Source organism: Camelus bactrianus, chromosome 21 (assembly GCF_048773025.1).
Source record: "Camelus bactrianus isolate YW-2024 breed Bactrian camel chromosome 21, ASM4877302v1, whole genome shotgun sequence".
NCBI classification, from domain to species: Eukaryota; Metazoa; Chordata; class Mammalia; order Artiodactyla; family Camelidae; genus Camelus; species Camelus bactrianus.
The window spans coordinates 24676212-24690662 of NC_133559.1; the positions used below are offsets into that span (position 1 = coordinate 24676212).

Here is a 14451-nt window from a genome sequence, read left to right on the forward strand (position 1 = left end):
ATTTACTGTCCCCACACACATAGTGATTGGCTCCCAAAAGGGTTGTTTAGCCAAGAAGACGGTCTCCCCCAGTCCCCAACTCAACTCCATCACATACACCTCTGCGTATAATTCAGGGTGTGTGAAAATACGCAGAAGTGTCCATCAAGCTGAGGTAGGGGACATTAGCTCTAATTTTTTTTATATCAGTTGCCTTAATTGGGAGAATATTCTGCTCTTCATTTCTAGTTGTTTTAGGTGAATACTTAGTGTTTCTTATAAACTAACCAAGGTCCAAATTACCCTTGAATTAGACTTCCTTTCTGTATCTTTGTAATAATTTTGTCTTTTTTTTTTTTCTTTTTGCCTTTTCTGGATAAAGAACTACTAAATCTATAGATGATCTTTTAAGAAACATTAACTAAAAGAAGAAACCAAAAAAAAATATTAACTAACTATTGCTTCAGTTTTGTTTTGTTAAGAAAAGCTGACAAGGAGAAAAAAGATTATCAAATAAGAGCGTCGACATGTTGTATGGCATTATCTCATTTAATTACCAGCCAGACAACTAGCTTCTGCTCACTTGTCATCGTGCTCCTAAACGATGCTTATTGATGCATTCTACCTCTTCAAACTGTCATCAGAATTGCCATCTTTGACCTTCTAGGTTAATAGACATAGTTTAGGACCATGATGTTGGGTAAGCAGAAGCTAATTGTCTGATTGTCAATTAATGGGGACATTATGTGAAAATACATAGCATTTTACAGAGCACCATACAGATTTACTATGAATTACTAATGAATTTAATTAGATCGTCTACAGGAAAGCATAATGCTTCTCACCTCACCTAGAAACTTGACACTCCAGTTACTCAAACCCAACCATAGCAATGTCAGTGCAAGAAAGGGCCGTGTAACCAGTTGAATTAAATAAAGCTTTAGTGAGAAGCGGACCTGTGTATTCCAACAAGCAGTACCAAATTGGACAGAAATGAACCACTTCATGAAGACAGGCCAAGAGGTAGTAGTAATCAGCCCAGAGAACACGTAGGCCTTCTGCTTAGAGCTCATGACCTGACTGTTTTACACTTTTATAGTTGGGGAGAAAGCAGTCACCTATTTTGCCACAAAATTCTCTGTATTGGTTTAGCAGCTCAACATAGTAGGAATGATGCTCGTTCTCTGAAGGGCTGGCTGTGGTGGAGTGAGGGAAGGGCAGTCTGATGAGTCAAGCCGTGTCTGATCCTGCAGTACCTGTGATGATGCAGGAATCTTTTCTCTCGTAGACAGCTGGCTTTTGGCTTATTTTCAGTGAGTTGTCAGACTTCTAAGTGCTTGATCTTTTTTTTTTCCTGCTCCCATCTGATACCATCACAGATTAGATGTGGCTTACAGCAACTGGTAGTTTAATGTAGAGAATGATACATAAATACATAGATTTAGAATGCCAAGGTAAGATTCAAAATGTAATTTTAGAATTACCGTTTATGCCCATTGATCATTTTAAAGAAAGAACATTGGTAGCACCTGGAATGGCAGCTCCTCCAGCATCCAGCTGCAATGCCTAGGGATTCTTTCATAAAAAATAAACCGCTAATGTCTAAAACCAGGGTAACTCCAGCTTTTCTCTCCCTGTCTTTGGCGCCTCTTCGCCTCCGCTGTAGTACGAACAGGAAATTACTAAACTGAAGGAGCGCCTGCGAGTGTCGAGCCGGCGGCTGGAGGAGTATGAGCGCCGGCTGCTGGTGCAGGAGCAGCAGATGCAGAAGCTGCTGCTGGAGTACAAGGCCCGGCTGGAGGACAGCGAGGAGCGGCTGCGCCGGCAGCAGGAGGAGAAGGACAGCCAGATGAAGAGCATCATCAGCAGGTGAGGGGCCCGCCGCGTGGAGGACGTGGGCTGGGCAGGGGCCCAGAGCCGGGGCAGCAGCAGCCGCTTTCAGCTCTCCGTGTACGCCGTGTAACTGGCTCTCTCTCTTACAACCTTCTAAATGTGAGCCCTTGGTGCACTTCCTTTGAAGAAAGAGGTAAGCGTACTTTCTTTTAATTGTAATAATTAGAAAGAATAAAATCTCAGTGTCTCACTTGAGAAGTCTTAGAGGAAAATTGAATTTTAAAAATCTTAAGTATTCAATGTCCAAGATTACCTTAGTTTTTCACAGCAAGTCCAGAGAGGTGGAAAGGAGTTCCACTGGCTGTCTTTGGGGCCAGAGAACCAAGGGGGAGGGCCAAGGATGCCAAGGGGAGACGAAGGGGAGGGCAGTTTTACCAGACACTCACGTAGCACTTACCATGGGCCAGGCCCTTTTCGAAGCACTTCACAAATTAAATTTGTTTAATCTGTTAATAGTAATTTGTTCGATACCAACCTCTGAGGGTAGGCATTATTATTATTCTCATTTTACAAATAAAGAAACGGGCAACAAATTCGTGAAGTCTCTTGCCCAAGGCTACTTAGTGGTGCAGCTGGGGTTTGAAGCCAGGTCGTCCCGGCCCAGAGGCCATGCTCATGAGCGCTGTGCTCCAGTATTGTTAAATGCTGTAGGCAGGTCGGGTACATTAAAGACAGGAGAAGTTGTTTTTAGCAGCACAGAGGTATTTAGCAGTCTTACTGAGAGCCATCTCATGGAGTTAAATACACATCAGGCCGTTAAGATGTGAGTGGTAGTTGAGAAAGAAAGTAGACCTACTAAGCATCGAGCATGCTCTGAGGAAACAGCTGCTCAGGGGAAGACACAGGTCAGTTGTTATGAGGTAACAAGGTCAGGAGAGGGTTTGGGTTTTGTTAGTTGGTTCGATGTTTGAAGATGAAGTAGGTTGTGCCGAGGGAGGGATTTGATAGAAGAGGGAGAGAGAATGACCGTGGGGACAGTGTCCCGGAGGAGATGAAAATGTGTGGGATGCAATCACAGGAGAGAAGTCGACTTTGGATGTCTTCTCCCAAGGTGGGAGAGACGGTGCAGCGGGGGTGAGGGAGACGTGGCAGCTCTGAGCTGTCGTGAGTGTGGGTTTCTCGTCCTCTCCCCTGGCCAGCCCTCTCCTTGAAGACATTGATCTCTCTCCTTCCTGCCCCATTCTAGGCTAATGGCTGTGGAAGAGGAATTGAAGAAGGACCATGCTGAGATGCAAGCAGTCATTGATGCAAAGCAAAAAATAATTGATGCACAGGTAAGCAGGTTCTTGAGCTACTAGAAGACACTGATTTATAATTGTTATTTCCTGACTTCCCACCCCTTGCAAATGCCAAGACACACACTGGAAAATGGGTCATTGGAAAGTTCTCGGCACGACCTTTTAAAGTTTAAAAGTTTCTGTGTGACCTCTATGACTTTTCCTTTCCTTCCCTGGTGACAAGTCTGTTAACCCAGCCAAGCTCTAGCGCGCTTAGTGCGGTTGCTCGACGAGTCTCAGCCTAGTGCATGATGGGTTTACTTCTTTCCTTCTGGAAAGGAGGGCACTCTCCAAGGGGTACCTGTGAGAAGTACACTGCATGTGTCTGGCTTGTGACCTCCACTGCCCATCGCTTGGCTATGATGTTCACGGTCTTGTCAGTCACGTCACTGTGCCATCAGCCTCCAGCCCCGGGCAGCTGTATAACAGCCGGGGACAGACAGGGTTGCAGAAGGTCCTCCCTTGTTGTTCTTTTGGTTCAGGGTTTGATGATGATGCTCGGGACTCGCTTGGCTGCCCCTCTTTGTTGCCGCTGTGCTTAGAGAGCCTCTTTCAGCTGACAGAATCAGAGCCTGGGCCTCTCTGCTCACTGGAGCTCAAACCCGTGACACTTATGGCATGATGATGGCCACAAGCACCTCACAGGGACATGTCAGTGATCGGAGCAAAATCCAGGAGGCAGGAAATGTTTCTAAGTCCTGTTCATTTCATCAGTGCAACACCTCCTATTTCTTAGAGTGAAACAAATAACAAAGGCAGGTGCAGCTGGGGCGTGGCTGGTCTGGCCCCGGAATGTGTCACCTCCCTGGAGGCCACCCAGCCAGTTTGCGTTTCTCACCCTTAGATGCCATATCATTTCCCTAAGCCATGAAATAAAAACAGGAGCCAGGACTTTATATCCTGCTCTCTCCTGTACACGTCAGCCAGTATCGGTCTATGGTGGAGCCCCCCCAGATTCTTTACACAAGCACTTAACGCCTCCAGTCTGGTTTCCCGGCAGGGCTACTGTGGGATGGGGTTTATTTTTCAAAGGAATTGGGAGTGAGGCTGAAGGCAGAGCTATGGGAGGACCGTGTCACGGGCCGCGCACATGAGCCCCGGGAGGCCAGCGTGAGCTGCGACGGTCTCTCGTGAGCACAGCTCCCGGGACATTTGGACCCTTGAACTCGGCAGTTTCTGGATATTTAGACCCCCTGAGAGTCAGAGGAAAGTTCTGCTGTGATTGTCTCACTTGGTCCTTTTTTTAAACCTTTCTGGGTGTCCCCAGGTGGGTGAGGAAAGGGTGGCAGGGACATAGCCATCTCGCTAGACATACTGTAAAAATTCACCTGAGAGGCTTCCGAGAAACAGCCTGGGTAAGGGGGGCAGTTTAGTTAGGAAAACTAGTGTGGATAAGTTTTCACTCTGGGGTTTTCGGTATGACAGCATAAAGCAGGGAGAGGTATATTAGTAACCACACCAGAAGAGATTTTGGTTCTAATGAGATCAAACAGACCGCTTTGATACTCAGCTGGTCTGATGCCATGTCTGTCTGAGGCGGAGCGGGCTCGTGGGCATCGTAGTCGCGGCTCTGCACACGCTACTTCCCCTTTCTCGGCTGCCTGTCCGGACAGCCTCATCGTTAGCTTCTGAAGGTTTCTATCCACCCCCCCAATTTTGACATCTAGGGTAAGATGACTGGATGATGAAGCAGGAGTCATAGGCATAGACAGTGAAAGCAAGGAAGGGAATTAGAGTGATCAGGGCTCAAAAGCGCTGGAAAGTAAGGACCTTTTCTCAGTTAACAGGAGGGTGTCACCATTCAGGAATGGGAGAAATATTGTCCTCAGAGCATCAGTCAGTGTCAGACGAGTGGTCTGGCTAAACTAGATAATAGTTTGGGTCCATACCTCAAGGCAGTGGTTTTCAAATGGTTTGATTCTGTGGACTGTTTTGGTGGAACCAGAGGCACCTTGCGTAGACAGGCACTTTCCAGCTGCTCCTACTGACTGCGCAACAAGGACTCCTCTCAGCTGTTGGGTCACATCACACCAAGGTTGGCCAAATACCATCAATTACCTATTCGAACACAAGCCTTACTGTACAGGCATACCTCATTTTATTGCGCTTAACAGATCATGTGTTTTTTTTTACAAACTGAAGGTTTGTGATACCCTTGCGCTGTCAGATTGTAGCATTTTTAAGCAATGAAGTATTTTTTAATTAAGGTACGTACACTGTTGGTTTTTTTTCTTTTTTTGACATAATGCTATTGCACACAGACTGTGGTATACTGTAACTATGACTTTTATATGCACTGGGAAACCAAAAAAATTGTGACCCATTTTATTGCAATATTCACTCTATTGAGATGGTCTGGAACCGAACCTGCCATATTTCCCAGGTGTGCCTGTATAATAAATTTTCTACGGGAAGCTCACCATGGATCCCTAAAGAATACTTGGAGAATCTCCTCAACTGTGTAAATCACAAGTTATAAACAGTTTTAAATCACTGAGCATAGTTTTTTAAAAAATTATAATCTCCCTGAAAGGAAGGTTTCCCAGTTCCAGCTGTTGTCAATATACTGAAATCGTATTTTAGCAAAAGACTATGAGCATCCTTTGGCATCCTTTGTAATGAATGACTTTTTACATCAGATCCTTTCCTTTGTAAGGATAAATCTCATGTCTCAAGTGTTTGATGGAGCAGAGCAGCCCTTCTGGCGTCACTTAATAGACTGAGGACATGTTTGGGGGCGAAAGCTTCCCAGTGAGGTAACCCAGACTGCTATGTCCCTGAAATCTGCCGTAGTGCTGCTGACAGTAAAAAATATTTCTGAAACGAATACAGTTGCTTTCCTTATACTAGAGTCGAGCCCAACATTTCCCAGAACACTGAAGGCCAGGCTCAGTGAACCTGTTTTCATGTCTCTCAGCAACCCTGTGCCCCTGCAGACAAGCCTTGTCCCTGAATTCAGTCTCTCCATCTCCTAGAGCCAGTTCGTGCTCCAAGGCCCCACCCGGGTCAGCCGCTTTCTCACTGGAGCTGGAAAAGGATGAGTGCTCCACTGGTGCCCCTGTCCTGGACCCTATAGCACGACCCTGGGGATCCTGGTGGTGGTACTAAGGGACCGTTTCTTAAACGTCAGGCCAGGGGCTGTGCCACCTTTCACCCCCAGGGTCTCTCCATGGGACTCAGATGGAGAACAGAGAAGGGCTTCTTCCTAGGAGAAGCAAGCAGCTGCCTAGTTACTGTTGCAAGTGATATCTCCGCTGTGTTAAATTACAGGTCATAAATGGAGATGAGATTATTCAAACAGGCAAGTAACCCGGTCCGTTCTCTAGCTGAGCAGTTCCCAGCCCTGGCCCAGTGCACTGGCCTCCTACACATTCCAGCTCCTGCGCTCCCCGCACTCGAAGCCCTTCCTGTCACCCGTGAACTAGATTACTTTGCCTTTCAATCCAGGCAGAGTCTAAATGTCAGGGCATCTTTTGCCAGCTGAACTTGACTTTCAAAAGTCCCTGTTTGATTTTTTTTTTCCCCCTCTTTTTCACTTTTTATTTTACTTTAAGAAGTTGGTAGTAGGGGGAGTAACAAAGGGAGTTTCTCCACTTGAAAATTTTCAGCTGTTTAGAATGAGGATTGCTCGGCTTCAGCTTTTACTCTTGCAGGAAATAAATAAATGCGATCATTTTTAGTCTCCTTTTTGACCCTTTAAGAATCAAGTATTTTTTCATGGAAGCCTAATTTTTTGGGGATCAACCCTGGAAAATCCTGCATTCCTTAGAGCTGGGGCGTTATAATTTATCCTAATGCTGAAATATTTTTTAACCATTTCAAGATATTACCAGTCTTTCTGTTTAGAGATTATTTCTACCCATAGGACGAACGATCATATCTGGTTCCTACCCCTGTTTCTTGGTAACCACTGGCCAGCCCTTACTTACCGGTTTTTAAAAGATCGATACTCATTATCCCAGTAAACTCCACTGGCTGTGATTTTTTAAATTATTATCTTTTAAAAGCCTTGTAGTTCTTTCTTTCTTTCTGTTTTACCTATCCTTAAAATGAGTTACCTTCCCAAAGTAAAAAGCATCTTATACTAGATTAGTGGTTAGTTAATAATGCTGATTTTTTTATGTCTTACCTCCCGAGTTCTCCATCAGGGAAAAGAAGAACTTTTTTTTAATGATAATAATAAGTGTGAGCTGGTTTTTTTCCCCCACTTTTGAAACTGTGACCACCAGCACTGCTACCCGGTGGATACCCACCCCCACCCCCAAAGCAGGAGATTAAAGAGAAGCGTTACTTGATGCTGGTGGTGTGTGTGCTTTTACCTAAATTTCCCCCCAGGGCAGTGATCTCTCCTCTGCATCCTTGGGCAGCACATCTCGGGGCAAAGCAGCGCTGCTCCGGGCGCTGGAGAGCCTCTGCTTTCATAGCGGGGGACAGCGTCCCAGCCTCAGCCCTGTCTGTCCCCTCCGAGCCTCAGCGCGACTGTCCCCAACGTGCTTTCCCAGGGCAGGAAAACTCCTTTGGTTTTGGGGGTTGTTCCTCGTATGCTGCTTTCTTTTTAATTTCATAGACCTAGGTAAAGAGGGTCCTTCTCAGCATTAACTTGATTTCTGAAAAATGACGCCTTCATGTTGGAAAGGTTCTAGAATGATTTCCCTAGCTGCTAAAGCTAAGACTAGGGTTTCTCTCCTAATCTTTGCGAGACTGATAATATTTTGATGGGATGATTTTTTACTTTTTTAATTTGGATGAACCTGCTTTACTCTTAGATTGCCCTTTTTTTCACCCTTTTTTTTGTGGAGTTTTGTTTTTTTTTTTTTTTTTTTTTTTGTATATTCATGAGTATGGTTCCAAAATATTGGTTCTAAGGCTTCCCCCCCCCCCCCAAGACTCAAAAGTAAAATGAAAGCAGTCTCTTCACTGGGTAGCTTCCCTGGAGTACCTCTGAGCTGGAATGAGTCAAGGAGCTTGTGTTCTCTGTTTGTTTCCATGTGTTCTGTTTTTGGCATCCCCCCTCGGCCACATCTCCCTCCCCACATTCAGATAACTCCTCAGTCTGAGCTTCTGGCTGCTTCTCCCCTCTTGCTGTTGCATCCTCACTTTGTTGGTGACTATAAGCTGCCACCATGTATTGTTTCAGTTCTGAGCACAATGTGACTTCTTCCCCAGTGTGACCCATGTGCCCTCTTTGGGGGCTAAGAACCCATAGATCACATGCACTTCTCCTCTGTGAAATGAAACCTCTGGTGCTTCTTTCTTTACCACCTAATTCCCATGTTTTGGTTTTGACCCAAAGTATTTAATACAGTAAGGCAGCTTGACACCTCTGTTTCATAGCCTTAAGTAACACACGGTGTCATTTTTACGCCATGTCATAGGGTCCCGAGGGATGATTAATAACAAATACTTCTATGCCGAAAGGAAAAAAGAGAGAAAATAAACACAGACCCATTGAGCTCACGGGAAGCTGGCCTGACTAGGGTGCAGAAAGAGGCAGAGACGTTCCATTTGTCTGGGAAGCATCACGTGTACTGCTGTTGGATAGAAAGCATTAGAACAGTCACTCACTAGAGTGTTACGGTGTGGTTGCCTGCCTGGAGCCAGAATAAAGCCATGATTGGTGTGTTGTAGGAAAAACGGATCGTGTCGCTGGATTCGGCCAACACCAGACTGATGAGCGCGCTGACGCAAGTGAAGGAGCGGTACAGCATGCAGGTCCGCAATGGCATCTCCCCCACCAACCCCACCAAGCTTTCCATCACGGAGAATGGTGAATTCAAAAACAGCAGCTGCTGACGGGCTTTGTGAATAGACAGACTGCGGGAGGAGGCAGAAGGAAGTGTCCCCGCTCTCCTCCCCCCAGCCCTCTCCCCAGCCCCGCCAGGTTTACAGAACGTTGCTACTTCAGAACAGCAGGGTGGCGAGAAGCTCTCGAATGGAGAAAGGAACCTTGTCTTTCAGGGCATAAGGCTGAGACTTACAAGGTCGACGCTTTCCCCCCGTGTCTCTGTGTACATAGGGAATACTTAGTTCTGGGCCATGTACAGAAAAGACCACTGTAATATACCCAAAGGAAGTTAATAATGTAGATTACCTTTTTAACTATTGCTATTTTTATGATTGTTGTCCTCTCATTGAAAGCACTGCAGTTCTTAGAGGAGGCAGAGTAGGAAGCGCCTGTGAGTGAGAGACGAGCCCGGCGCTCAGTAGGTAGAGACCACGAGTCTGTCAGATCGAGCACGCAGACCACAGTAGGACATGGCTGGAATGAATTTTTCAGGGATTCATCTGCCAGTTTAAAAACCCCACTCTGGTTCCCTTGTCCTTTAGGAAAAGGTGCGAATACCAAGATCCAAACAAAATAGTTTATCCCATTGATCAACCAAGACTAGTTCTGGGTGGACAGCTAATCTGATTTGGGGATACACTGTTCCAGAGGACACAGATAAGAGCTGTTGCATCAAAACTGAACTTGAGGAGTCATTTCTAATGGAATTCCTGTTCGTGTTCATTTCCTTCTGTCTGTAGCAGATGGGAGTTTTCCATTTTAGATAGGGGGCTTTTTTTTAACCCCAGTTGTAATAAAGGGTGTTCTTTTTCCTCTTTAGAGTTTACAACACTATAAATATTTGTGTCTCTGTATACCATCTTCATCTTCACACACCCACTGCCCTTTCCTTCCCCATGTGGGAGCAGCCATCACCAACAGGGTTTACTCTCCCCTGGAGAGGTTATTCAAATATGCTGTCCATAAGCCATCTGAAATATACACCCTTTCTTCCATACAGAAAAGGGCTAACCATACCATAGCCAAAATCTCTGAATATTTCCTACTGATTTTTTTTTTTTCTATTTGTAAGTCATCATTTTTGTTTGGGATAAAGATTTTATCCAGTGTACTAGCAAATCTCTGGGCAGGGTAATTTTTTTCTCAGTCTTTAACTTTTAAATTGCTCCTTCCTCTAATCTCAGTAAAATTTGGAAAAGAAATCCACATCTGAAGCATTGCTCTCTTGAAAGTCATGATTACTCTTAATAAAAAAATAAAATACTAGAAGTGCAAGGTCAGCACATTCCAGTTTTTATTCCCATGCTCTTTGCAGATTTGGCAATAATAACCCAGTTTCACTAGTTGTCATCCTTGGCTTTATTGTTGGACAGAAACCTTCATGGAAACTAATTTGCTTCCTTTTTCCCAGAGGTGTGAAATGTCATCTTGAATGCAACCTTGATTTCCAGAAGTATGGAATGTTACAAGTTAAGCAGACATTACATATACAAGTATATATACATATATATATCCACACAGATGTACATACGACTGCACAAATAGGAAAAGTTCCTGCCTTCTCTGCTGTCAGATATAATGTTAAAAGGGATTTGAATCTCTTTAAGCAAGATCTAAGCAATTGTTCATATTGAGAAACAACATTTCTCCAATAAGTTAAGGATGTTTATTTTAAATTATAAACTTAAAGGAATTTTTTTAAAAAGGAAAAGGGGAGAGGAGGGTTAAACAAACAAAAAAAAAAAGACCTGAGAAAGCCATATGCATGGAGCTAGTGTTTCCACATAACAGAATATTTATAAGAGGACAAGGAACTTTTATTATGTCCCCTTTTGGGTGAAGCCCCAACAGAGAACCGAGCGTCCCTTGTCCCCACACCCCAGGCTGGCATCCCGACCTCTTCAGCACCAGGAGGATCTCTGTGTTGGACCTTGCGTCTCAGCAGCCTCACCGTGGTCCCCACCCCACAACCTGTGAAAACATTTCCCTTTGTAACACCCCCGCCTCTGCCAGCCAGAGATCTAAAACAGGGGCTGTCCTGGTGGCTGTCTGATCTGCAGGCTCCATGCCCACGTGTTTTGGGGAGCTTCTTGACCCTGGATGATTATTTTACAGATTCTTATCTCTTCCCTCCAAGCTGAGGGTGCACGGTGGCCAAAATCACTTATTTTAGTAGGAAAAAAACATTACCAATTCTGAAGGAAGGAGTGCCCTTTGTTGCAGAAGAGGGTATGTAAACATAGATCTGTTCTTGTTTGCAGCTGTTCTCAGCTCTAGCCATGTTTAATTCATTCTTTGTAAAAGCCTTCAGAAACCTGGTAAAAGAATGGTCAGTTTCAGTGGCCTTAAGTATGTAACATGGGTGACGTCTTGCGTTGAAGTTTGGAAGCTCTCAGGTGGTGGCTATGGATGACAGAGGGCTGAGAGACTATATTGGAGGGTTGGGGAGACACCAAAAATCAAATATGTTTATGATGGACACAGGCATATCTTGCCAGCATCATGGGAGCACCTTAGAGGGCTGCCTCTGTTGGAAGATTAAATGCCCAAAACGTTTGGATAGATTGTGCAGCCCTCTATTACCAGGTCGTCTTGAATAAAGAGAGTAAATAAAGTTAGAAGTAAGCTACAAGTTCAGTGTAGTTGCCAGATGTTAAATTTTAGATTATCCTTTGAGCTTATTCCTATCCAAATACTCTTCTGAGGATTTCTTTAAAGAATGCTGCAATCTGTAGAGATCTTGTCCTGAAAGATACTTTTTTTTAAGTATGGAAGAAGGCAGCAACAGATGATAATTTTTATGGCGGTATTGCTTAATTGGCTTTTCTTCAGCCCTAGTAAGTACCTAGCCCTGTTTTGCTGGGAGGAGGTGCATAGTTGACAAAAAAGGAGTGAGAGAAGACAGCCACGTCCTGCACTCCTGACACCCAGCACATCACAGCACAGACGGGTGCGGCACAGACCAGGGCTGAATGGAATTTGGAATTCAGGTGAAGGGCTTGCAAAGTGCTTGTCTGGCTGGCAACCAGACGTGGCCGTGAACAAGAACAATGCTGGTAGGATTTAGGAAAAGAGCTTGCTATTTCACTGTCATTATCACTGGAGCAATAAGCTTCCTGAGCCGAAGCTGCCAAAAGGAGTGACATTTCCATCAGGTCATCATAGACCCTGAGTCTCTGCAGTGCAAGCTGTGACGGGGGGAGATTCTAACTGGGTGACAGTGACAAACCCTTGAGCACTTGCTGTGTTCCAGGCACTATCCCCGAGGTCCTGCTGAAGTCAGGGCAGTCTGTTGGTCAGGGAAATGTGGCAGAGTGAGGTGACAGTGCTGCTGGAACATTGGGCCTTTTTCACTTGGTATTGAGTTGGTCAGAATTAGCTTTCTCTGGTCTGCTTCTGCCTTTCACTGGACAGTGAAAGAAAGAGTAGAATTTTGTGTCTACAACTGCTGTATGCCCTTGAGAATTAACTTGAGTAAAGTTTTTCAGGTCTTTGTTTATGTATCTGTAGTTCTGCCGACCCTCCGAGGCGCACTGGGTTGAGAGCCATTCCTTTTCGGAAGCCCCAGAGCGAGACCATTTCCATCAAGTGAGTTTGATTACAATTAGTTCCACCTTCCACCTGGATTTAGTTTTAGTTGTCTCCAGTTTGGAGTTTCTGAGAAGGCTGGTTGTGGGACTGAACTTGGGGAAGGAAGCCTCTTTGGGATTACCTAAGGCCCGTGTGACCCTGATGGAGTGGACACCAGACTAGACTTGTTCCTGGGCCCAGCTCAGCCCAGGCCACACCCTCCCTGTGTTGTCGGCGCCACCACTGGGGGGCACCTTCTCCCACAGACAGTGGGAGACAAAGGGGGCTTCCTTCTCTGCATCCCTTTCCCTTTCTCAAGTCTAGTAGTGAAATCTCCTGCTCACTTCCACAGTAAATAGCTTCTTTCCTACCCCCTACCAGAAGGCCAAGAATTTCGGGCCAAGAGCTTCAAGACTTTTTTCATCAATATGTCAATCGAAATGACCTCTTTTACTAGTTTTTTGAAAAGCAAGATATGTTGGTGTGTTGAATTTTAAATAGAATCTCTTTTGGTATTTGAGTGACTGTTATTAGTTCTAGAAGCATTCTCCTGTCATGACCCAGTTATGACTGTGCTTGAGTTTAGGAAGGACAAAAGTGATGAAATTTGCATGAGAGAATAAATATCTTATGAGGAGTGAAAGAACCTAAGAAAGCTACATGATCCAGAAGGCGGCTGACACACAGCAGCCTTCTCCACGGCCCAGAGGCTCCAGGAAACCGATCCTGTTGCACACCCCGACAAAACACACAATTCCTAGGACTTTCTTTTTCAGAATGTGAGTCCATTTTATAGAGCAGTGATTCCCAAATTTCCTTGAGTTTTTTAGATTTTTATGCTTTCTTTTGTTAGATGTGGTTCCTTCCTCTTTAAAATGTACTGTATGTGTTACACGTACATATAAGTTAAACTTGAAATTGATTTGGTTTGACATTGTCTCCAGAACCCTTGATATCATTATTGGTACCTTGGGGAATCATAGAGAGAAAGTTGAATATCTCTGATCTGAGAGGATCCAGAAGGAAGTAGCTTTGATTCCTGATCAGTTAGCCCTCAGGTGTTTGAGTAACCAGCCCAGCAAGGCTTGGTGGTGAGCCAACCAAGGAAAGCAAAGTGGTCATTTTTGCCCATCGTTCAGCATGCATTTTAAATTCCTGCTCCTTTCTCATCTTTCAGTGCCCTTGTCTTCCCCTAGGAAATGTTTTAGTTCAGGACTTAAACCAGTTTATCTGTTGTAGAGAGATTTCCACAGAAGCTGTGTGTTAGGGGCCTTGATTATCTGTGTGAGGGTACAAATATTTAAAAATAAATATCGTACTTGTGTCATTTTTAAACTCCCAAGGGAAAAATTTCAATTCCCAGTTCACCGAAAGGTTAAATACTAATTGACTCAATGACCACTATTCTGCAGAAAATTTGAAATAAATAGTGAAGGTTAAATTGTGACTGGTGCTTAGACATTTCCTAGTTACACTGAAATTAACTCAAGCAGACAGCAGCACATTAACCTGAGTCCCACCTGTGAGGAACTTACCTTCTAAATTTGATTTTGTTTTTCATCTCCAGGGCCTTAATAAGAGTGTGTTAATAATACACATGACTATTTTACAATGATAGCTCTAAATAATTTATTTTTTATTTCAAGAAAGAGAAATACACCTTAGAAAAACAAAACCCAAGATTTTATTTTATTTTTAAAGCCATATTTTTGTGCTAGTAGCACTTAGATTGTTCCATATGTGAGATCCATATCTGCATTTCATTACCTGGGTTTGTTCTAAAAGAAGATTTATTTTTGTTCTGTGAATAATTTTTGACGGTTCTTGTACATGTACAGATATAGATACGTTTGAGGTCTTTTATTGATATTCCTACAAAGAATACAAATAAACTTTAACTTTAAACATTTCAGACTAAAGTTGCTACTGTATTTGACCTATTGGCTG

The 14451-nt window shown here is 44.2% G+C and overlaps 1 protein-coding gene across 10 annotated transcripts in view; it reads left to right on the top strand.

The window, feature by feature from the left end:
- RASAL2 (RAS protein activator like 2) overlaps positions 1-14411 on the top strand; it is a 303483-nt gene extending 289072 nt beyond the window's left edge. For 6 of the 10 annotated variants that reach the window (XM_045516595.2, XM_074349840.1, XM_045516593.2 and 3 more), the window contains 4 exons: positions 1646-1848; positions 3059-3146; positions 6420-6450; positions 8778-14411. In XM_045516595.2, coding sequence (XP_045372551.2) covers positions 1646-1848; positions 3059-3146; positions 6420-6450; positions 8778-8920 — 465 coding nt within the window. In that variant the 3' untranslated portion in view covers positions 8921-14411. The remainder of the gene's footprint in view (positions 1-1645; positions 1849-3058; positions 3147-6419; positions 6451-8777) is intronic. The other 4 variants (XM_045516596.2, XM_045516597.2, XM_010954902.3 and 1 more) reach the window with 1 other exon arrangement.
- The last annotated feature ends 40 nt before the right edge of the window (positions 14412-14451 follow it).